The sequence below is a fragment of the Primulina tabacum genome, chromosome 12 (genome assembly GCF_025594145.1).
Source record: "Primulina tabacum isolate GXHZ01 chromosome 12, ASM2559414v2, whole genome shotgun sequence".
Taxonomy (NCBI): domain Eukaryota; kingdom Viridiplantae; phylum Streptophyta; class Magnoliopsida; order Lamiales; family Gesneriaceae; genus Primulina; species Primulina tabacum.
This window is the reverse complement of record NC_134561.1, coordinates 38,596,342-38,619,467: the sequence shown is the minus strand read 5'-3', so window position 1 is coordinate 38,619,467 and position 23,126 is coordinate 38,596,342. Positions and strand designations below refer to the sequence as shown.

The window sequence follows — 23,126 nt, the reverse complement described above, 5'->3', positions numbered from 1 at the left end:
GACACGCTTGATTAATTAATATTTGGTGTGAAACCTCGAACTCAAATTTCAGCAAAAGCAACTAAGGTCATCAATTTCTTTCACGTTGAAATTAATTTCGAAAATCTGGAAAAGAAACATGCTAAAACTCTCTCTTTCTGGGGTGGGTTCCTCGGGGGTTCCAGCAATAGCACCCCTGCTATACAACAGTAAACTATAAAATTACAATACTTTTAGTTGATGCGTGAGAGGCCCCTTCTGTTGCCAAAGAACATGAAATATCAGGCAACGCCAACAGACGAACCCAAAGTTTGAATCTGCGAAAAGACTCAATTTCTTTCAACTTCGTGCGATTAATTGAAATTATCATTACCGGATGTAAACATCTTTGGAAAATATTAACTTTGTACCTTATTCACAAGTAAGTTTACTTGCTCTCTGTACATCTCTTTTACATCTGCAATATCGGCACGAAGCTCTTCCAACTTCACATAATATCCAGTTTTACGGGTTAGAACTGAACAGCTAATAAAAACCAGAGTATTTAACAAGCTCGAACTCTAGGCAGTTTTGGTCAGTATTGCACGGATCAAGGGCGTGCATGCTTTGAAGTTAATATTCTTTTGGTTGCTTTCTGTTGTTAACTATAACCAGAGACTGGGGAAAAAGGAAAAGGTATACCCCATGCAGCTGTGCTCGGGGGTATCTATTGGGAGGAAGGAGCGGAACCTTGAAGAGAGGACACTGTTGTAAGCAAGGACAGTCACTCAACACCTCTCACTGAAGAAATTTCAGAAGTCATGTTCAATTATTCCTAAAATCTCGGTTCGACAAACAAAAGTACATTAACTCACCTCCTCATATGACAATTTTAAAATTTCATGTTTAATAGTTCTTCCCTTCACCCCAACAAAATCCTTGGGTCGAAGATCACCATCGAGAGATGTGAGGAAGGTAAGATATAACCACCACAGCATTGTTAAGCAGAGGGCTATTTCCTAGACTTTACCAAGTTAATTCTAATGCAGTAATGCCAACGTTTTAAAAATTTCGGCTAAGAAGGAGAAAATGAACTACCTCTTCATCACGCTCCCCCATCAATTCCAGTGCTGCAGAGTGTCTTTGTCTTAGTGCTTCTAGTTCTGCTCGTATTCCAGGAAGAGTAGCTGCTTCTGCCTGTAACTTTTCACACTGCAACATGTACGGCAAATCAATAGGTAAATATGTACCATCATAGAAATTAGAAATGGAGAGCGCTAATATCATACTTGAATAGTTGTCACAGTTAAATTTCCTAAAGTAGCATATATATTTGTGATATTGCAACATGCAAACCAAGTAGGTAGCATGAGAAAAAAAAAAGAGGCATATATCCTCTAGGTGTCCAGGGGGTGAGAAAGCCCACAAATCTACCTGTGCAGTCATTTTAACCAACTCCTCGGCAAGAGAGTCGCGAATAGATTCCATAGATGCCTGAAGAGAATAAGAAACCATGATTATGGCACTTGTAACATAAACATGAGCAATGTTGGGATGCAAGAATCGTCTCCAAGGGTTACTCCACGAATTTGAGTAAATTAATTTCAATGAGTCAGAAACTAACCAATCTAGACATATAAGACGCAAGCTCCCCCTCCTTTTGGCGTAGGGCAGCTTCAAAAGTACTTGATGTCACACTCTTCATATAATATGGACTCATGGTACCTTCTACAACACTTCTACGTTCAGCGAAATTCTCAGACGAGTCCAAAGTTGATTGCAGAAAATAGCTTTCTTCCATACTGCTCAAGCTGCTTGCACTTGAAATCTTACGAGACAAGTTTCCTGTTAAGGTAGATTATCATATGCAGCAAGAGGATAAACATGCGAATCAATAGAACACGTGGGAGATGAAGAACCGTTTTCAAATGCAGCTGATTTTTGTCTTGCTATGAGGATTTGATCAGGTACAACAGAAGATGGAAGGCGAGCAGCCCTTTCCTGTTCCAAACGAGTAGCCTTTTCTCTCTCCAGTTCCTGTGACATTATTAATGAACTTACTCAATAAACTAGGGGATTATTCATAGAACTATAACATGAAAAGATTAATGGTGTGGACAAACATTTGGCTGAAATGAATGGGAAAACAAAATCATGCACGCTACCTGTTGCAGAAACTCTTGATGCATCAATGCTTCATGCAAGTCATCCTTGTGTTTTCTCCTGAGTTCACTAATTTCTTCTTCAAGCTGTTTAACACGGCCTTCACGAGTGTCAGATTCCTCCTTTAAAGCAAGATATTCCTGCCTATTTTCAGCTGCCCTCTGTCTCTCCTTCTCAAGAGATCTCGTTAGCTGTGTCTGCTCCGCTCTCAGGCATGATAACTACAAAATATTCATGGCATACACGATCACTAAAGTAAGACTTATATCAATAACAAATTTAAGTAAAATCATTAAAAACCTGAGCTTCAAGAACATTTATCCGTGAAAGAGTTTGTGTTAGACGTTCATTGATAGAAAGCTCTTTTTCCTCTGCTGCTGCAGCTTTGGCTTCTGCTTCCTGCGCAGTTAATAATCAAGATGTCATTAGATGTCTAAAATGCCAAATAAGAGAATAAGTTCCAATAGAGACCTGAAGTCGTGAGTTTAATGATCTTTCAACAGCAGCCCAAGCTTCAGCCCTTCTAGCAGCAGTTTCCTATAGTCAATGGTCAAAGCATAGCAGTGAAGTATAACCAAACAAAAACCAAGAAATAACACTATCGAACCTGAATAGCTTCAATCTGCCTTAAAAGAGGCCTAGTAGATTCAGGGACTTGTGTAATTAACTCCTCGCACCTTCGCTCACTTGCCTAGGAACAAACAATTTTGTATGACAACAAAAAATCAAAAACTTAATTTCAAAGAAAAGATATTGCATCGAAGGGAAAATACTACTTGATATCGCTTTTGAAGATCCTCAATGTCGCTGCGAAGCATTTCTTCTCTAAAAACTGCCTGCAACAGGATGACAGATGCTTTCGTAGAATTAATACGTAAATTAGAAATTTAATATATCACAAAAATAACCTGCTGCTCTTTTCTGCTCAGAGTTTGCCTTAATTCTTCAAGTGTTTGAACTAGCATACTTTCGCGGTCTTCGGCCTCTCTTAGACGACTTTCTAGTTCAGTTCTTGCTTCAGTGTTTGCACGCGCCTCTGCTAACGCTTCAGCTTCCTTTGCTGCGTTCAGTGCATCAGTGTAGTATTCCTTTTGAGTTGCAAGTTCAGCTTGGTGTTTCTCCACTGTTTCTTGAAGCAATTTTTCAGTTTCTGCCTTATCTCTTTTCATGCTTTCTACTTTGTTCTCTTCTACCTGAGCATAACTCAACATATCATCGTAAATTTCAAAGGCTAGCAAAAACAAAAGGCACAAAATCCCAAAAAAAGAAACAGTAAAAGCAAAAGATTGTATAATTAGGTATCCAACTTCCATGAGTGATGAAAGAATGAGCATCATTATATTATGGAGAAGAGAAAAAGCATTTGAATATATGAATGACCACAGCCAAACACCATTAAAATAGCTGTCAAAACCTAGAGATAACATGCATCAAAGTCAAGCCTGGGTACTTCTACCACTATTCTTACTATAACAATCGTGAACATCAATGCTAATTGCCAATGAAAGTGGAAAAGTAATCAGGTTCTACGGAGCAGGGGTTTGCAGTTTCAATGGAAAATGTCAACATGATAGAGATCCAAGACCTGATTACCTTGGAGAGAGGATAAAAATGAACACGCAGCTGAATCATCTTGAAGTGTGCAAAATAAATGCAGAAGGGAAAATCGTGAAAGGAATGATATAGTGCAGTCAAGAATCTGTGCTCGAATCAAACCAAATACAGGGGAAAAAGATCTACCTGCAGTTTGGTAAGCAATCCTTTCTTCTCTTCCTCAAGTTCTCTGATCTAGCTTCCAGGAAAGTAAAGATGAAGGTAAAATAGAACAGACTCATGTTAAAAATTTAACAATGATATCAGGCTCGAATATAAAATATTGATCATTATAGATGTGCATACCTGTGACCTTAACTTTCTAATTTGAGATTCCTGAGCAGCTTGCTTTTTTGAGAGCTCTTCACCTAAAGTCATCATAGAATGGGGAAAATAGTATCACTTTTCAGCCTAAAATTTGAGGATCCATACAAGTCAAGAGGACAAACATGAAATATAAGTTTTCTACAGGAAAAAAGTCTTCCTAGTAAATTTTGAATTTTGTTTTATGCCAAGACCATGTAATGGCAAAACAAATCAGCTGTTCAAAGTAAATTATCAGAACCAATTCATCAGTAAAGAACATAGCCAATAAGTATGCTTAAGGTTGTGTTGACAATCCATCCTTTACCACTGTCATTTTTTTTACTGCTTTTAGTTTATATGTCCTCGTTTCCTACTTGTAAACGTGAATTACAGCATATTAAGCCACTGGTTAATGCCTAATCACTGACTAGTGCCATGAGTCTATACAGGAACCTGAATCCCCGCAGACACATCCTAGCTACCCCTGTACTGCTTTCTACTCGAGTGAATGCACATTAGTGGAAGATCCATGACTGCAGCAAAGACGACACACATTTAAAAAAGGAATCTGTAATGACATCCAATATATTTACAAGAGAATATTGATTCAGGTCCGGCCTCGGTTCCAATTTGTTAAAATGGATCTAAACCATTTGAAGTAGTTCACATCCTACCCATGCTCAAAGAAGCTCTAACCTGGTTACTCACAATCTTTTCAAACCATCCTGCCTAAATGAAGTTTTTGTTTTTAAAAAATTAGAAAGGTATTATGACAATCCTGAAACAATAATCAACCATCATAAACATCAAACTAATGACCTCAAACTTCTCAGTCAGTTTTTTCACGTCAAACAACTTTTGGGTTGCTTAAAAAAAAACTTATTGTTTTGGATGAATGTGATGTGAGACATGAAGAGATGGGCCACATTGATCCAGAAAGGCCCATGGACTTGTTCTTTCTTCTGGTATATACTGATGTGATAGAGGGGCTTTCTAAATGTGGCCCATGTCTTCATGTCTCACATCAGGATGCTTAATGAAGAAAGAGTTACTTGGCTAAAAAATCAATTAAAATATATCACCCTAATATACAAAATGGAGTAACTTGAATTGGACAAATGTAGGTTAACTATAGCATGACTGCAGGTTTATTTTTTGGATAAGAACTGTGTTATGCTTGTTCACCTTCGGCCATCACTTGGCTGATTATTTCATCCTTTTCCTTCAAAAGAGCAGCAGCATCACTTTTTTTACTCTGTTCTCTTCGCAGTGTATCCCTCTCCTTAGTAAGAGCATATACCTGAAAATATACATGTGAACCACTCGAATTAATCACATCAACCTGAATAAGTCGGCCAAATAAAGACACTTTTGAAGTCAAGAACTCAATAAATCAGCCAAAATTCAGTACGCTGGTCGCTGTTCAAGAAGAGATTTTAACATCCCTGTACGATATCAGTCTTTTAAACTAAAACAGAAATCGATAAAAAATGTGTATGCCTACTCATCAGGATTCTACATTTAAATTGATTTTTGAAAAAAACTGCGCTGCTACTTGTAGTTATAAAGATTCATATCATTGATAAGATTCTTCAGTTTCCCACCAAGCTTGCCTTTTGCCAGAGAAGAAAGAAAAACTAATTTATTACCAGAATGGGTGGTTAGAGTTAAAAACGGATAACATGCCCTCATTAAAGCAAATTGATGAAAAGCGCATTCAAGACCAGACCAATTATTTCGAGCTGTTTGCCAAATCAATAAGAAGGCAATATACACTGCCCAAATGCCTAAAATCAAGGCATGTACCTGTGGCTTTTCATTTCTCAATCACCAATTAGAACAAACAGGATATCATCAATGCATGAACAAACAGACAAGTTGGGAAAACAAAAAAAAATAAATAAATCACAAGCACATAGAAAAGTTCCACGGAAGCACTTCGAGTTGCTTGACAAGTAGAAGGGACATGCATGTGTTAATATTACAACTCGAGTAAGTTTGATAAAATAATGCATAAAAGTACTTCGAAGCTATATATATATTTCAATGAAGTCGATGATGCAGCTACTGGAAGGAACTTCCAAGGTTATACAATTCATGCTTGAATTTTTAACAAGAAATAGCACCTGCAGAGTGTACCTTTCTCTCAAGTGCTGCCACCCTCTGATGATATTCCTCCCGTAGAGACTCAATTTCGGCTTCATTTGTCTTTCTCTGAAAATGAATCCCCCAGTTAATAATTTTTATACAAACAAGTATATATGTTTATGAATAAAAATGGATCAGAGAGCATTTGGGTCTTGGCATATCATCTGTCCCTATAGATGCACAAACAAAAGATCGAGATATAAGCTTATACATTCCAGCATCCTGTTAATCATTTGTGGTAATGCCAATTTTCATAGTAAAAATTTTGGATGCTCTCCTAAAAAAGAATTCAATTGTTTCATCCACGTTAATTTTATTTTACAAAAGTGAATTTTAAAATTTCCATGTCCACCAAGACCCTCTTTCTTCGTGAAACAATTTATTTTCATTCAAATTTGGGTTAACCATTTCTCAATTTGCAAAAAATAAAACTCCTTAGCTGGTATAAAACTCAAATATTGTTCCTTTTCAACAGCGAGTAACAGATGAGAACAAAATTCGAAGTTCAAACAAATGATTGAATCTTAAAATTACTGTTCAACCATCAACTTCACAAGTTCCACTATGTCACTGCCATCAGATCAGACTATAATCTAAATGAAAAAGGACAATAAAAAAATAAAATAATATAGCATGAACCCACCCTAAAATCATCAACCAAAGCTTTTAGCTGCTCATTTTCATTCATCAGCTTTGCAATTTCATCAGCCTTTGCCTGGAAGGAAACAGCAAAAAACAATCAGATTCACACTTCCTTCAGTGTTATAGAAAAAAAAGGTTCTCACAAGCATGACTCTTAACAAGGAAACTTATCATAAATTACTGTTGCTCCTTATATAATTTATGTATAGATAAAAGGTTCGATTAAACAATGAACAGCAATTGACGACTACGTGCCACATGATTGCTATCAAAGGAACATGATAAAAATATAAAATATAGTAAAACAACAGAGAAATCTAATCCTTCAATCTTCTCACAGTAACGGTACTAAACCCGTTTAACTAAGCACTTTTCCTGAGACACTCTGACTCACTCAGTAAAAACTAAATCTATGACAGCAAGTCTGTTATATTTTGATGCAACTCTTGAACAGATAGGCCCCACTATTTTCTACATGTTAAAAAATCTACTGGCAGAGAGACACAATGGCCGTACTCAAGTCCAAGGTAAAGCATCAAAACTTAAAATACCTGAGCTTGTCTAGCAGCTCCTTGCAATGCAGTTTCCATCATTTTCATTTCCTTCTTCACTTTCTCCACTTCAGCTACAGAGTTAGTAACATCAGAAGAGTTGCTTCCAGTGCTCAAACGTTCTTTTACGTCAGTATCATTCATTGAGTGCTGCTTTAACTCAAATGGTTTAGTGAAAGGTTTAGCAATAGCCTCAAAGGCTGATTCTGATGCCTCGGCATTAGTATGCAGTAAAATGGTCGAGTTGTCTCCAGAATCATCTCCAGTTTTTTTAATAGGAGAATCAGAAGCAGATGATTCTCTGCGTTCAATTAGGCCTTCAGGTGACATATCCTGAGCTTGAGCTGAAAAAACTTCGACGACATCTTCTTGTGCCTTCTGTTCGTCTACTCTCTCAGGCAATTGATTATTATCCTCCTTTTTAGGCACAGAAGCAGTATGTTCAACTTGATCTATAGGACTTGTTGCTGCTGGTTGTTCTGACTCCAAAGAAGACGTAGACTCTTCTTCTGATCTCTCCTTCTCCTGAAGTTTTTTTGAAGATTCTGTTTGTATATGCCCAGGATTTTGTTCTGAAGCTTCAACAAAAGTCGTAGATAAAACCCCCTCTTCTTCATCTCGATCTTCATCAATGTTATCATTTTGCTCCTTTCTCCTATATTTTATTTCCTCCACTGGTTCTGCAGCTACACCTGCTTTTTTAATTTCTTCATTAACTACTTCTGCAGAATCGTTTGCAGAACCATCATCCTCAACTTCTTGATCCTTTAAGGGAGACGAAGGCTCTAAGGAATTGGGATGTTCTAATGATGCAGCAGTGCTCCCCTCACCTTTTTGCCCCATAAATCCCATGATGGGCTCAAATAATGCCTTCCGATCTGTCGTGGATGGCCATAATGCACCTGATGCTGTAAAGCAGAATTATTAGTAAATATTGTTTTGATCAGCACATATGCTCCATGGTGAACATAGAGATACGACTGCATTATAATTACCTTCATGAGCTTTATAACTAGGAGAAAATTTCAAGAATCTACCTACATGTACATATAAATGGATAGTAATCACAGACAGAAGTCATCATGCTCCTAAAAACCACTTAATGCCTAGAAGGACCGAAAATTATGATAAAGGTATTGACCAAGACGAGTGCCACTTAGAAAGTCACAACGTCCAAGTCAACACCCTGATTGGCGCAAGATTTTGTGATGAGAGCAGAGGCAATGCAATAGAATTGGCATGAGCAAGAAGCAGTATGCGCTCTCAAAGTTTGTTAGGATCCAAAAGCTATCGAATTTATTTAGGAAACTCGTTTCTCTAACACTTTATATTGACTTTGTGTTACAAGCAAACATAATTTTGGGGTATGGACTATGGATACATTTTAACAAGCATCTTATCTTATCTCCCCACACTCTGCATTACTTCCAAATTTTGGAGCATTATTCAAGCTCTAAATTGCTTAGCCGATCCCCCATCACTTTAGGTTTCGTGACACATTTTGGTGAATTAGTATGCGGTTAACTAACATCACACGAGTATTTAACTGAATGCAGATGCCAGACATTCTTAATTATTAGGCAATTCTCAAACTTTTCCACGAACATCAAAAGCACATTGTAAATCACATCCAAAAATTCTATTTCTAAATTCAAGGCGAGCAAAAGTTATTATATCGAAGAATCCACATGCGACAAAAAGAAAACAACACTGGTACCTTCACTGCCGCTACTGGTAGCATCTGATTTCTCCTCAAGCCCAAGGGCACTATCAAAATTCTTCTCGATATTTTTAACACTCTCACTCAGCTTATTCACCGCCCCTGCAAAATCCGGGAAATTCCCCAACGAAACTTTCCCGCTAAACCACGCCATTTTCACAATCACCCAGTTTGATCCAACGATAACCAATTATCACATACCCCGCACATGCAACAAAACCCTACCAGATTAATCAAAATCCATCATTAAAACCACTCCCGTGCTCAATTAAGCTCGTTTCTCGTAACAAAAGCTCAAATACGAAATTTTGCAAATTTTTTAGATTTGTGAAACGATTAACTGTTTGATTGAGAGATGATAGAAGCTTTCAAACCTTGAAGATCCGTGATCTGCAATGGGAATGAAAGGGATTGATCTGAGCTAGGATTTCGATTTGGATTTGCAGGGAAGAATGAATAATGGTGTATATATGACCTGAATTGTTTGTTGAACTGTGAGAGTCTGGGTGACTAAAATGGAAAGACACCGTCTCACGATTTTTTTCAATGATACGAGTAAATTTTATCGATTTTTATAATAAAAATAATATTTTTAACATAAAAAATAATATTTTTATAGATGACTCAAATAAAATATCTATCTCACAAAATATTATCTGTAAAAACATCTCACACAAATTTTTGCTCATTTATTATATATATTTTGGATTAAGACTTTTATTGTGCAATTAATTAATTTTAAAATTATTTGAAAAAAACTTTTGCACATTAATAAAATTATTATTATTTTCATCAAATTCAAATATTTTTAGTAAAAAACTATATTTTTTTTAAACATACTTACTATCGAAAATAATTTTAAAAGAAAATATTAGATTGTAATCGAATAAGTTTCTAGATATTATAATATAATGAAATTATTTTTCCAAATATAATTCTTTTTTATTTTATTAGGAGTAAATTTTTGTGAGACTATCTCGATTTATATATATGTGTGAGACGAGTTTATTCGATCTATATCTATGATGAGAAGTGACAATTTTGACATAAAAAAGTATTACGTTTTCACGTATAAGGTTGAGTTGGATATCTGTTTTCTTAGAATTGACAGTCAAAAAACGATCTCATAAAAAATTTGTGATATTACAGTTTGTTTTGATATTATTATTATTATTTAATGATGTGATAATATAACTATTTTAATAATTAAGCATAAATAACTTTATTAAACTTTCAAAAAATATAAAAATTATTTTAAAGTATTTTCCACATATAATATTTATTTTTCTTATTTAAATATTTTTCTATTTCATTTATCAACTGTCAATAAAACAACTAAAATTCAATTTTTAAAATATAACAAACAAAAACACCGAATTACCATTTTGTCTAGTATGCGACAAAGTTGAAAGGGCTTGATTTATTTGTATGGGTTAGTATTACACTAAAGCCCATCGGGTTAGTTATACACTCACGAGGCCCATTCTAAAGCCCATTGTAGTATTTAACTTGTTAAAAAAAAATTAGTTCGAAAAAAAATTATTAAATAATATTTTATTTATTGCATATTCACATTTTACTTTGTAGAGACAAAAGGGGAAAATATCATTTAGCACACTTGAAAACCAAAAATAATTATATATAATTAATTTATTAAAAATTTCAAATATGATCAATATTTATATATATATATATATATATATATTTTTTTAGTAGGTCTCTTGTGAAACGGTCTTACGAATCTTTATCTGTGAGACGGATCAACTCTACCGATATTCACAGTAAAAAATAATATTCTTAGTCTAAAAAGTAATACTTTTTTATAGATGACCCAAATAAGAGATATGTCTCACAAAATACGATCCGTGAGATCGTCTCACACAAGTTTTTGTTATATATTTTTAATGGTTATCGATATTTATAATTGATTAAACCAATCCGTACAAACAACTTTAGCATTTATACGTAAAAGTTAAATGAATGAAATGTGCATATATAATCTAAATAATGGACCCCGTCGCCCTTGATATCATTTATTACTTGACATTATATGTCCCATTTAGTCCTTCTCACCTAATTTAATTGCTTTTTTTTTGCAACAAGTCGACAAGATTTTTTTTATTTTTATTTTTATTTTTTACTTGATTCTATTTCCATTTATTATTTTCTTATATAATAATAAATTTAATTGTATGATTATATTTATGAAAGAAATCATGGAATTATTTAGACCAATTATAATATTATGGAATTGTTATATATATGTATAAATTTTATTTAAAAAAAAATAGAGAAGTATATGTCTAATGTGAGACGCTCTTTTATATATATCTATATAAAACGAATTGACATAATACATATTTTAAATGAAAAATAATATTTTATATAAAAATTATATAAATTAAGGATATTTTTTTGTTGTAGTAAAGATGGCCGATGGATAAGAATGACACCGTTTCTCTGAAAAATGTGACAGGCAAAGGTTCCCACATAATAAATTTCAGACCCCCTTATTCAATAAATGCATAAACGTATGTATCATTATTATAATTCAGAATATACATACATACATATATATATATAATATGTCTCACATGTCTGTTTTCATGAGATTAATCAACTCGATAAATACTTAAAATAAAAAACAATATTTTTAGCAAAAAAAATATAATATTTTTTCATGAATCGAGTTGGGTTGAAAATTTGTATCACGAAATTGACTTATAAAATCGTTTCACACGAGTCTTGTGATATTGTCCAATTTGACGGTGCCTTGTGGTTGCCTCTCCTCCACAGCGGTACCGCCGTACATCCCATCCCTCCTCCACCACACACACAGCGGTCCTCTGCCTACGAAAGTCGTGCTGATCAATTTGCATGGAAACAACAAAGCTTTACAACTCATTCTTCACTAGTTTTTTGTACGTACAATGGCCCCCACCAATTATATATCTCCATTAATTATTCCAAAATTTCTATTTTATTTTATTATTTTAATTATATACATTGATAGATAATTGCTCGACTGAGTATTTTTGTATTAAATTCCAAAATTAAATACCCATACATCATTTATCCATTAAAGGAGAAACATTCTTGAGATCCACGGACTGGATTTGCTTACATTACATATACGATATATAATTCAACCTTAATATATAACAGATAATAATATCAAAACCTTGTTTCTTATCGCGAAAATGGATATGTGATCTAAAACGAGTTTAACCGCTCTGTCGATCGAGTTCGAAACGAGCACCTGCCGACGAAGGGTAGAATGAGCCTTCAAACAATCGGAACAAGGGAACGATATTGATTTGGTTTGTTGATTGGAGCCAATATATTATCTATTAAATGTTGTTATTTTTTTAACTTATTTCATTGGCTGTGGACCTTTTATTAAATAGAAGCAATTATCCCCTTGAAAACTTATATATTTGGTCTATTAGTTTGTATTTTTTTTTTTATTTTAGTCATTAATCGGATCAGACACTCTACCAATATATGTTGTCGTATCATCATTTTTCGGTGATACACCATCATTTTTCTGGTTTAATGTTAGTACTCTAACGTGAAATGACTAAAATAAAAAATTTACAATTTATTTCACCGATAACATGACTAACTCATATGACAAAAATATATAATTTCCCCTTATCCACTCCAATTGAATTTCTTGGTATCAAAATTGTAAAATGGAAATTTATTGAGCTTTTAAATGTGGAATTTATTTTCATATGTTTTAAAGAAAATCATGACCTACGTCCGACGAATTATATAATTGCGTACCTGATTTTTTAAGAGCTAATTGCAACGGACTCTCACGTGAAAAATCCAATAAAAGACAAAATCCCTTAAAAAAAATCAATAAATTTAATGAGTCGGTCTGTTGTGATACGGTCACACGAATATTTATCTGTGAGACGGGTCAATTTTACCGATATTCACGATAAAAAGTAATACTTTTAGCATAAAAAGTAATAATTTTCGTGAATGACCCAAATAAGATATTTGTATCACAAAATATGACCCGTGAGACTGTCTCACACAAGTTTCTACCTAAGCTAATATATCATCCATTTTTTTAAAAAAAAAACTCAGACACATCTATCCAATTTTTCGTTTCTGAAGCACAAATGCAATAATTGCGTACCTGAAATTTGAAGGGCTGTATTTTTAAATTAATGTAGAGTGTAAAAAATAACAACTCACTGTTGCGAAAGATGTGGTTACGTAGTTTTTTTTATATAAAAAAAAAAAAAAAATGCACGTTTTTGTTGCATGTTTTGAAAAATGTTAATGTATGTAATAATGTCCACATATTGAAGCGATCCTTTGAACTTTCAACTCTTATCTTCTTTTGTTTTTATATCATTAATTTTAAAGACACCCCACCACTTTTGTCACGGCATGCATATACATAGTAGTACCATACACAAAAAACTTATTATTATTATTATAAATTTTATAAATTGACAAAGCGTTCGATCATATAAATATATTTTTATAAATTTAAAAAATGTTAATTTTTTATTTTTTGTATCATTTTCTCCATATGAAATAATAATAAAAATTGAGTGAAATAGGAACTAATTTTCAAAATTATTGAAATTAATTTATTTCATTATTAAGTAAGAATCGATGATAATAATAATTTGATATTAATACAAATAATAAATAAATAGATTACTAGTATTAATAATAAGTAAAAACTTGTGTAAGATGGTCTCACGGGTCATATTTTATGAGACAGATCTCTTATTTGAGTCATCCAAAAAAAATATTATTTTTTATGTTAATAATATTATTTTTTATTGTGAATATCCGTAGGATTGACTCGTCTCGCAAATAAAGATTCGTGAGACCGTCTCACAAGAGACCTACTCTAATAATAATATGAACTAGTTGAAATAATAATATTTATCACATAAGAATAAATTAATGGTGATAATAAGTAAAATAATGAATGATAAGAAATAAATCAATATTAAAAATATTAATCATAAAAAAATAAATTAATAATAGGAAATGATAATAATAAGTTATGATGATGATGAGAATTTCTACATTCAACCCGGCTATATTATATTCGTACGATTTTTTATCTATATATACTTATAATTGTATTGGTCTTTTTTTTTATTAATTTGTAATAAGACAAAATTTTAATTTTGGTTGTGATATATATTTTTATATACAATTTATTGGGTCAGAGAAAATAATGATATAATTCGTTGGGTAACTGGGTAATCAAATTAGTTGAATATAATTATTTAATGATTTTATTATAAAATATTATGAGGGTGAAACTAATATATTTACTACATGACAAAAACTTGTGTGAGACGGTCTCACGTGTCGTATTTTATGAGACGGATCTCTTATTTGAGTCATCCATGAAAAATTATTATTTTTTATGCTAAAAGTATTATTTTTATTGAGAATATCGGTATGATTGACACGTCTCACAGACAAATATTCGTGAGACCGTCTCATAAGAGACATATTTTTACTATTGTTATATCTAGAATTTTAAAATATGTTCAAATATCTTTATTTTCACTAAAATTACATTATAATATTTATCATTTATTTTTACTATTAATTTAAATTATACCTACAATTTACAATGTGATATTAAATCTAGGTTTATATAGTTTGTTATCGATTAATAATAATATTATTAATTTTTCTTATTCATATTATTATTATTAATAGAATTTCAATTAACTTTAATATTATTTATTTAATTATGTTTTATTATGATTATTTTATTTTAAATTTAATTTAGTAGCTTAATTTACAAGAATTGATGTGAGGAAAACTTCAAATTGAAGCGATCAATTTAATACTCTTTCAAATCCCCAAATCACATCAATATCTTAATTTCAAACGTCAATTATAATTTTTTCCACTTTACTTTTCTTAAATAATATATATCTATTTATTTATTTACCAATTTAACATATATACCATATTAATCTTGTCATGTACATTAATTTTTTAATTTAAATATAATTTTATGTATAAAATTTTTTTTATGAGAACTTAATTACGATGGACTAATTTATTTTATAGCAATTATATTGAAAATAATCGGTTGATATATATTTTATTTAGTCCAAATTTCATTACACATTTGCCTGTGGGGTGTATGTATATATATATATATATATATATATATATATAGGGTTTCCACGTGGCTGAATGTTATTTGGTCTATATATTTAAGGATACAACGTAAGTAATATATATTTATTATTAAATAAAAAAGTGAATACATTTTCATTGGCCCACAAAACAAATTGATTGAACTTTATTCTCAACATAATTTATTTATTTGCATTTTAATTCTTTCATTTTCCTTTTTTTTTTTGTACAAAAAATCTCTTATTGTTAGAAAACAAAACAAAAAAAAAAAAATTAAATGGGGAAATACAATCATAGGAAGGATGAAAATATTAGAAAAAATGTTGTGAAAAATTGATCGGATAAAATGAAAGTAGCTCGACGTGCCTGACATCGTAATACATTGTAATTAAAAAAAATCAAGTACTGATATTGGAAGCTTACCCTTTTTTATTTATAAATATCCGCACACATATCGTGGAAGATGTGGAACAAAAACGGAGATAATCATCGGAAGGACGCGCACAACTCATCATCAATAAATCAAATATGAAATTATCTGCAAAATTAGTTCTAGTTTATCAATTACATCGTTCAAATTCTAGTCGTTTCTATCTTTTAATTAATATGAGAATAAAACTTTAATTACGTTCGATATGACATGATCAATTTCACGTCATTCGGGATTCACATAACTTGCTAACGATCGACTTAATAGGATGTAAAACCGATTAAATTATAACTAACGATCGATTCGGAACTCACGTCATTTGCTTTAGAAGTACCATTATTCGTTTGGCACGATTTTGTGCTTGCACGCTGTCACTTTTTTAAAAAAAAAAAACATTTTTCTTTACTCTACTAAAATCGAAATTAATCTGATCCAAATGTTAGATGAAAATGATGCCGATATTTCATAGGGTTGCTCGTGGGATGACGAATAATTAAAAGTCGGCAAAAACTTGTGTGAGACGGTCTCATGGGTCGTATTTTGTGAGACAAATATCTTATTTGGGTTATCCATGAAATGTATTACTTTTTATGCTAAGAGTATTGCTTTTTATTGTGAATATCGATATGATTGACCCGTCTCACAGATAAAGATTCGTGAGACCGTCTCACAAGAGTCTTACTCTTAAAATGGTTTGCAAGAATTGATGTTACCAATGAACAAGGCCTAGATAACCATTCTATCAATTATAACTGATTGAATATTAAATCTAAAATAAACAAAATTAAATTAAATTTTTAAAAAATGTAAAATTAATTTTTAAAAGTACTTAAAATCGTCTTTTTTTTTTTTTTTTATTTATCAAAATAATGACAAGGAATCAAATCAACCTACACATACAATGATTAACATGTGGTGGCATCGTGGCCATGCAAATTAATCGACAAAAGCAGCTCTGTTCGCTGATCCAAATTTGGTTGAATTTCATTATCAAATTCTTGGATTATGATTTGGTTCAATTGGGACTAAAAGGCAATATATATCACCATTCTCAATAGATTTTAACCTTTTTAATTAATGGGGATTAAATGTAAATAAACAAATACAAAATAAAATATATATATATATATATATATAATCCACGGTTTAATTTTTGGGGCAGACTCGATCGCATCCAGTGTGACAAAAGTTGGATCCAATTAACAATTTAATCCTTAATAAATTAATCTTCACATTTTCATAAGATTGAATATTTCAAATAAGTGGTCACAACGAGTGTTCAAGATACCAAACCACGAGTAGGTCTTTTGTGAGACGGTCTCACGAATTTTTATCTGTGAGACGAGTCAATCCTACCGATATTCACAATAAAAAGTAATAATCTTAGCATAAAAAGTAATATTTATTTTATGGATGATCCAAATAAGAGATCCGTCTCACAAATACGACCCGTGAGACCGTCTAACGCAAGTTTTTGCCTCAAACCAAATATGTGTTATTAAAAGATGCACATGCGTTATATGTGTTATTATTAGTTTTAATTTGATCATATAATACTAAACAATTAACACAAAATAATTTTCAATTTAGAAGAGTTGTTCGATTTATAAAGAAAGTTTTTTTTAGATTTTTTTTATATGTAAAATATGGAGTGATTTGGTGAGGTTTTTGTAAGATAAGAATGGTAATTATAGAATTAAATATTATGTTGTCCTCTAAAATAATTACTCCTAAGAATCTCACACTTAATAATATAGTATATATATTATATAATTTTGATAGTACGTGCGTGTGTTGATGAACACCAACAAGATGATAACGTGAACATCATATAAGTATTTAATACATTCCACAGGCATGTTCACGAGGTGTGTGTCCATCAACATGCACATAATATCAAAACTATATATATATATATATATATATATATATATATACACACACATTGGGCAATTTTGGGGTAACTTTTAGGATTTGGGAAAAATCAGTCTCTTCCTTTTGTTCCATACTCTTAATTAAAAGACCCCACTCCCAGTTGTCGTTTTGTTCAACACAATCAACAGTCTAATAATACAACCTTAAAAAGATACTAAAATAACAACCCATTCTAACACCAAAAACCTTCAGAAAAACAAAGACAGATCGTCATATTCCTTGTAATCAAGCATGTCGAATTCTCCCAACTTTCATCGTGCCAGAGATTTTCTCGCCACTCCACACCTCTCCCTTTCTCTCGTATGTGGTGTACTCTCCATTTTTCGTTCTACTTGTTTTTTGTTTTTTGTTTTTTGCATGAAGCTGGTTTGCTTTTATTATATATGACCCTTTTTTTCTTGTTTTTGTCTGGTTTGTGAAAAGGCTGGGATTTTCAGGGATGCTGGAGCGGCGGAGGAGGAGGAAGTGGGGGAGAGGGAGGAAAGGGGCGGAGGGCCGAGGGTGGAGATGAGCAGCGAGAATTCCGGCCCCGGGAACGATGATTTCGAAATGGCGGAAGGGGAGCAGCAGCAGCAGAATATCGAAGATGATGAAGACGATGAAAGCAAAGAGAAGAAGAGGAAGAAATATCACAGGACACACTCCCAGCCAAATCAGAGAAATGGAAGCGTATGGCTTTGTTCTTTTTCTTTTTCTTTTTCTTTTTTTTTTCTTTTTCCTACCAACACAACCACCAGTCTTCTCATAATTGGGTAAAAAATGTATAATTATTTTACAAAGTTTGAGGTAGAAGCACCGGCGGAGTCAAAAACACTGATTCTGTTTGGATTGGAATTTTAAACTTTAGAATCTTTTAATATTTTAAATTGATTTATTCAAACTAATATCAGTATTATTCCAAAATTATATCAAATTTATATATATAATATATATTTAAAAAAAATTGGACCACCAGACGCATTGGCTCCGACCCTGGGTACAAGAATGGATTACCTTCTGAAATTAACCATTTTTTAGGAAAAGAAAATATCAAATTATTAGAGGTTTTGGTTAAATTGTAGGCATAAATCTTGGACCACCGACAAAATCTTATAATTTCTTTATCCTTTTCCCCTCAAAATAGTGGAATTTTGGCTACAACAAAATGAATTTTAGTTAATTTTTTTTTTAAAAAAAAAATTCAAAAGAGAAGTGTTAGATATTAACTAAAGTATGTTACATTATATTAGATAATAAAAAAACATTTCTATATATTTATGTATATTATATAATATTGTATGAGCACATTTTTCTTGTGTATTATATTAGCAAAGGTACATCTCCAATGAATTATTGAATCTCAACTTGTCCATTATCCAATGAATGAAATACTTTTTAGGGGTTGACACACTAGTACCTGATATCCGATTCTTGAACGAGACGGTTTAGTATAACCGGGTTAAACTTATTCGATATGCTTGAGAATATATCTCTGAAGTAGTTATCTAGTGAGACATACTCATAATCTTTATCTGTGAGATGGTGTCACGAATCTTTATCTGTGAGATGGGTCAATCTTACCGATATTCACAATAAAAATTAATACTCTTAGCAAAAAAGATATCTGTCTCACAAAATACGACCCGTGAGACCATCTCACACAAGTTTTTGCCTATATTTTTTCGATATATTTTTTTACTTCTAACTAACAATTTAAGATGCAATTAGATAGAACAAATTGAAAAAAGTTTAATTAATGTAAATGTATTATAAATAAAGTTCGATGAAATCAACTACCTAGGAGATAGTTTTCAACGGTTAAATGACGAGATTAGTTGCATGTAATATTTTGTAGTTTGTTTAAGGAATCGCCTCATCCAGATGAGAAGCAAAGGCTCCATCTAAGCAAGAACTTGGGTCTTCACCCCAGGCAAGTCAAGTTCTGGTTTCAAAACCGTAGAACCCAAATCAAGGTAATTCATTATATCTTGTCTGCTCATAATTATTATTCAAAAGTGTATCATGGAACTGGTTGCCTAATTCAAATTATGGTAAAATACTCTAGTTCTAACAAATGATGGAGTAGCTTAGGAATTGAACCAGCTCACGAGCCGACTCAAATAGATTTTATTTGTACGTGAAGTTATTTTGTTTGATAGTTCATTATGCACACCTGGTGAACAAACTCATGAGCTCGAACTTGAATTTGAGTATTGTTTGACATAGCTTGATGAATCGGGACTAGAAAGTTTATAATTCTTGCAGGCCATACAGGAACGACACGAAAGTTCTTTATTAAAGACAGAAATCGAAAAACTTCGACAAGAAACCAAGGCAATAAGAGAAGCAGTTAAAAAGTCATCTTGTCCTAACTGTGGTTTCTCTAACTCCGGCAAGGATGCCATGACAGAAACAGGAGAAGAGCAAAAACTAAGAATTGAAAATGCTAAACTCAAAGCAGAGGTTTCAAATAAACTGGTGGTTATAAAATCACAAATATAGGTTATGAAAAAAATTTCCCTAAAGTTTTTGCAAACATGACTGTGGTATGTAGGTTGAAAGGCTTAGGACTATGATCGAGAAATACTATGGTGGGACATCTCCTAATAGCTCTTCACATTCTTCGGAAAATGATCAAGGAAACAGAAGTTCATTGGAGTTCTATAAGGGTATTCTTGGCTCTGAGAAATCAAGAATCGTGGATGCTGCAAATCAAGCAATGGACGAGTTACAAAAAATGGCTACCTATGGAGAACCACTGTGGGTTCGAAGCTATGAATCGGGGCGTGAGATGCTTAATTATGACGAGTACAGGAAACAGATTTGTGCCGAAAACTCCAGCAGCAAAATGCAGGCAAAAAAATCAGTAGAGGCATCAAGGGACTGTGGGGTTGTGTTTGTTGATCTTCCATGGCTGGTTCAGAGTTTTATGGATGCTGTAAGAATATTTATTTTGTACATTAGGTTTAATTGATATCCAAATTATATATTTTTCAAAGTCATCATTCATTGGCAGAATCAGTGGAAAGAATTGTTTCCTAACTTGATCTCTAAGGCAGACACGGTGGATGTTATCTGCCATGGAGGTGTTAACAAGGATGGTGCAGTTCACTTGGTAAGATGAATTATCATTTTGCTTGCATTTATTATGCCTTAATTGCTATCTCAGACCGAGCCCCAAATCCCACAAAATGCAACTTTAAAAGTTCGACTTCTAGAACAATTAGAAGTTTCACAAAACTTTCCTTTCCTTTCATATTCAATATTTGATTACTATAGCAGATTTTTGCAGAGATCCAAATATTGACACCAATGGTGGCTACTAGAGAAATGTATTTCATTCGATACTGCAAACAGTTGAGCGCTCATCAGTGGGCTATTACAGACGTCTCTATAGACAAAGTTGAAGATAATACAGACACCTCTGTACTGAAATGCAGAAAATGCCCATCTGGCTGCATCATTGAGGATAATTTCAACGGCCACTGTAAGGTTGTACTTGAAATCTAAACTTTACAAATTCTTGTCTATAAAATAATGAATTTATAAGGTATTTTGATCCTCGGCTGCCAAAAATATATACACACAGAAAGATGTATCCTGACTAATTGAACATGTCAAGAAAAAAATTACTAACCTGTTCGATTTTCATTTTCAGGTGATTTGGGTAGAGCATTTGGAATGCCAGAAAAGCACAGTCAATTCTCTGTACCGTTCCTTAGTTAACAGCGGCCAAGCCTTTGGTGCAAAGCATTGGATTTCAACGCTGCAACAGCAATGTGAGCGATATGTGTTCTACATGGCCACAAACGTTCCCACTAAGGATTCAAGTGGTATTAATCCTTTAAACTTCTGCACTTCTAATCATCTTCTCAAATATGTCAAATTGAGATTAAAAAGAGGTTTAACGAGACAGGTGTTACGACTCTTGCTGGGAGAAAAAGCATGCTTAAATTGGCACAAAGAATGACGGCGAGTTATTGTAGAGCACTCAGCACATCTAGCTATAACTCATGGAACAAGATAGCTAGTAAAACAGGAGATGATATTCGGGTGGCTTCCAGGAAGAATGTTAATGATCCTGGAGAACCTAATGGGGTAATCTTATGTGCAGCTACTAGTGTGTGGTTACCTGTGGCTCACCAATGTGTTATTCGACTACTTGAGAGACGAAAATCGGAGGAAAGAGGTATGTTAAACATGCTCTATCCTCATATACAACACACTACCTTGTTATGTTAATGGATAAAATCCTGTTTATAGACTTAACACCATAATTTCTGTCAGGGAGCAATAATTGCTCCCTCTATCCTCCGGCGCTCCTATATTATAATAACAATCGAAGTGTGCCACCTGGTCTGTTTGCAGAATTCAAAAGATTTGAGTTATATGGTGGACACTAGACACAACTTTTGATACTGCAGCAAACCCATTTCACCCATTTTCTTGCATGAAATTGCAGTGGGATATCATGTTCAATGGAAGCCCAGTACAATCAGTTGCAAACATAGCTAAAGGGCAGGCCCGAGGAAATGCTGTAACAGTCCTGGTAAGTTCTACCCTACCAAAACAAAGCAAATGTCACCAAAATCTTTAAACGTCGCAATTTCAAATTCGCAGTTCTTTTTAACCTGAATACAGGCAATGAAAGGTGATGAACACAACATGTGGGTACTTCAAGATAGCAACACAAACGCATATGAATCAACAGTAATTTACGCCCCTGTGGACATCAATGGCATGCAATCAGTTCTGACAGGATGTGACTCGAGCAACATAGCTATCTTACCTTCTGGTTTTTCAATTATTGCTGATGGGATTGAATCTAGGCCTTCGGTTATCACTTTTATGCCAGAGGAGAAGTGCACAGAAGGTGGATCGTTGCTAACAATGGCCTTTCAAATCATATTAAGAAACTCTCCCACAGTGAAACTTTCGGCAGAATCCGTAGAATCAGTTAACACCCTGATATCTCGCACAATGCAGAACATAAAAAGAAGTCTGCAGTGTGAAGATTAATAACATTATATAGGTTCAAAGACTTGATTTATGTTTTAAGCATTCTTTTTTATCCTGATTTTTTTTAAAGTAGTAGGAAGATAGGTGACGCATCGGTTTCTTTGCCATATTTTTATTGGGCAAAGAAAATGTAAAACTATTATTTTGATGACATCATTACATTTGTATTTGTTATGTAGCATGGTCATTGATTGAAATATATCAAGGGTAAGTTTAAACTTGGAGAGTTTGATTATGAATCCAGTGTGGCTCAGCAAAGTATAAGCCAAAGATGCGTCCATTCACCAAAAGAACAACTCCCTTTATGATCGATTAACATGAAACAGGACAAAGCTTAAAAGTTTCATAAGCAAAAAATAATCAGAGAGAAAATTATACTAAATCTCAATTATCTTAATCTCTTTCATGTCATGAGATCTTGACAAATGCTGTAACTCATATGAAGTCACAAATGAAGTTGTAGTGCTATGGCTTCTGGCATTTACAACACCAAGTAAATTTGTCTGTATGAACCAAGGAACACAGAATATTT

At 33.0% G+C, this 23,126-nt stretch overlaps 2 protein-coding genes across 2 annotated transcripts; one reads left to right on the top strand and one right to left on the bottom strand.

Annotated features, from left to right (window-relative positions):
• Positions 1–35: 35 nt before the first annotated feature.
• Positions 36–9,587, bottom strand: LOC142520085 (golgin candidate 5-like). Its single transcript, XM_075623050.1, has 19 exons — positions 9,079–9,587; positions 7,362–8,269; positions 6,812–6,883; positions 6,160–6,234; positions 5,206–5,320; positions 4,021–4,082; positions 3,862–3,909; positions 3,030–3,314; positions 2,898–2,957; positions 2,729–2,812; positions 2,593–2,658; positions 2,422–2,520; positions 2,124–2,342; positions 1,878–1,995; positions 1,583–1,803; positions 1,393–1,452; positions 1,057–1,170; positions 390–464; positions 36–296 (listed from the first exon to the last, which is right to left on the bottom strand). The coding sequence occupies exons 1-19, from the start codon at positions 9,233–9,235 to the stop codon at positions 261–263; spliced, it is 2,874 nt and encodes a 957-aa protein (XP_075479165.1). The 5' UTR covers positions 9,236–9,587; the 3' UTR covers positions 36–260.
• Positions 9,588–17,674: 8,087 nt separating this feature from the next.
• Positions 17,675–22,824, top strand: LOC142521430 (homeobox-leucine zipper protein GLABRA 2). Its single transcript, XM_075624632.1, is given in 13 exon segments — positions 17,675–17,896; positions 18,020–18,232; positions 18,234–18,265; positions 19,431–19,548; positions 19,841–20,038; positions 20,130–20,513; positions 20,592–20,690; positions 20,858–21,067; positions 21,234–21,408; positions 21,492–21,715; positions 21,717–21,764; positions 22,038–22,124; positions 22,217–22,824. Coding segments are annotated over 13 exon segments (2,235 nt in total). The 5' UTR covers positions 17,675–17,827; the 3' UTR covers positions 22,595–22,824.
• Positions 22,825–23,126: the final 302 nt, after the last annotated feature.

Excerpts from the sequence above, each read along its gene's own strand:
- LOC142520085 (XM_075623050.1), bottom strand. The coding sequence starts at position 9,235 with ATGGCGTGGTTTAGCGGGAAAGTTTCGTTGGGGAATTTCCCGGATTTT. Across the intron at positions 3,910-4,020 it reads TTAGAAAGTTAAGGTCACAG|ATCAGAGAACTTGAGGAAGA; the intron begins GTATGCACATCT and ends CCTGGAAGCTAG. Across the intron at positions 3,315-3,861 it reads GATTGCTTACCAAACTGCAG|GTAGAAGAGAACAAAGTAGA; the intron begins GTAGATCTTTTT and ends AGTTATGCTCAG.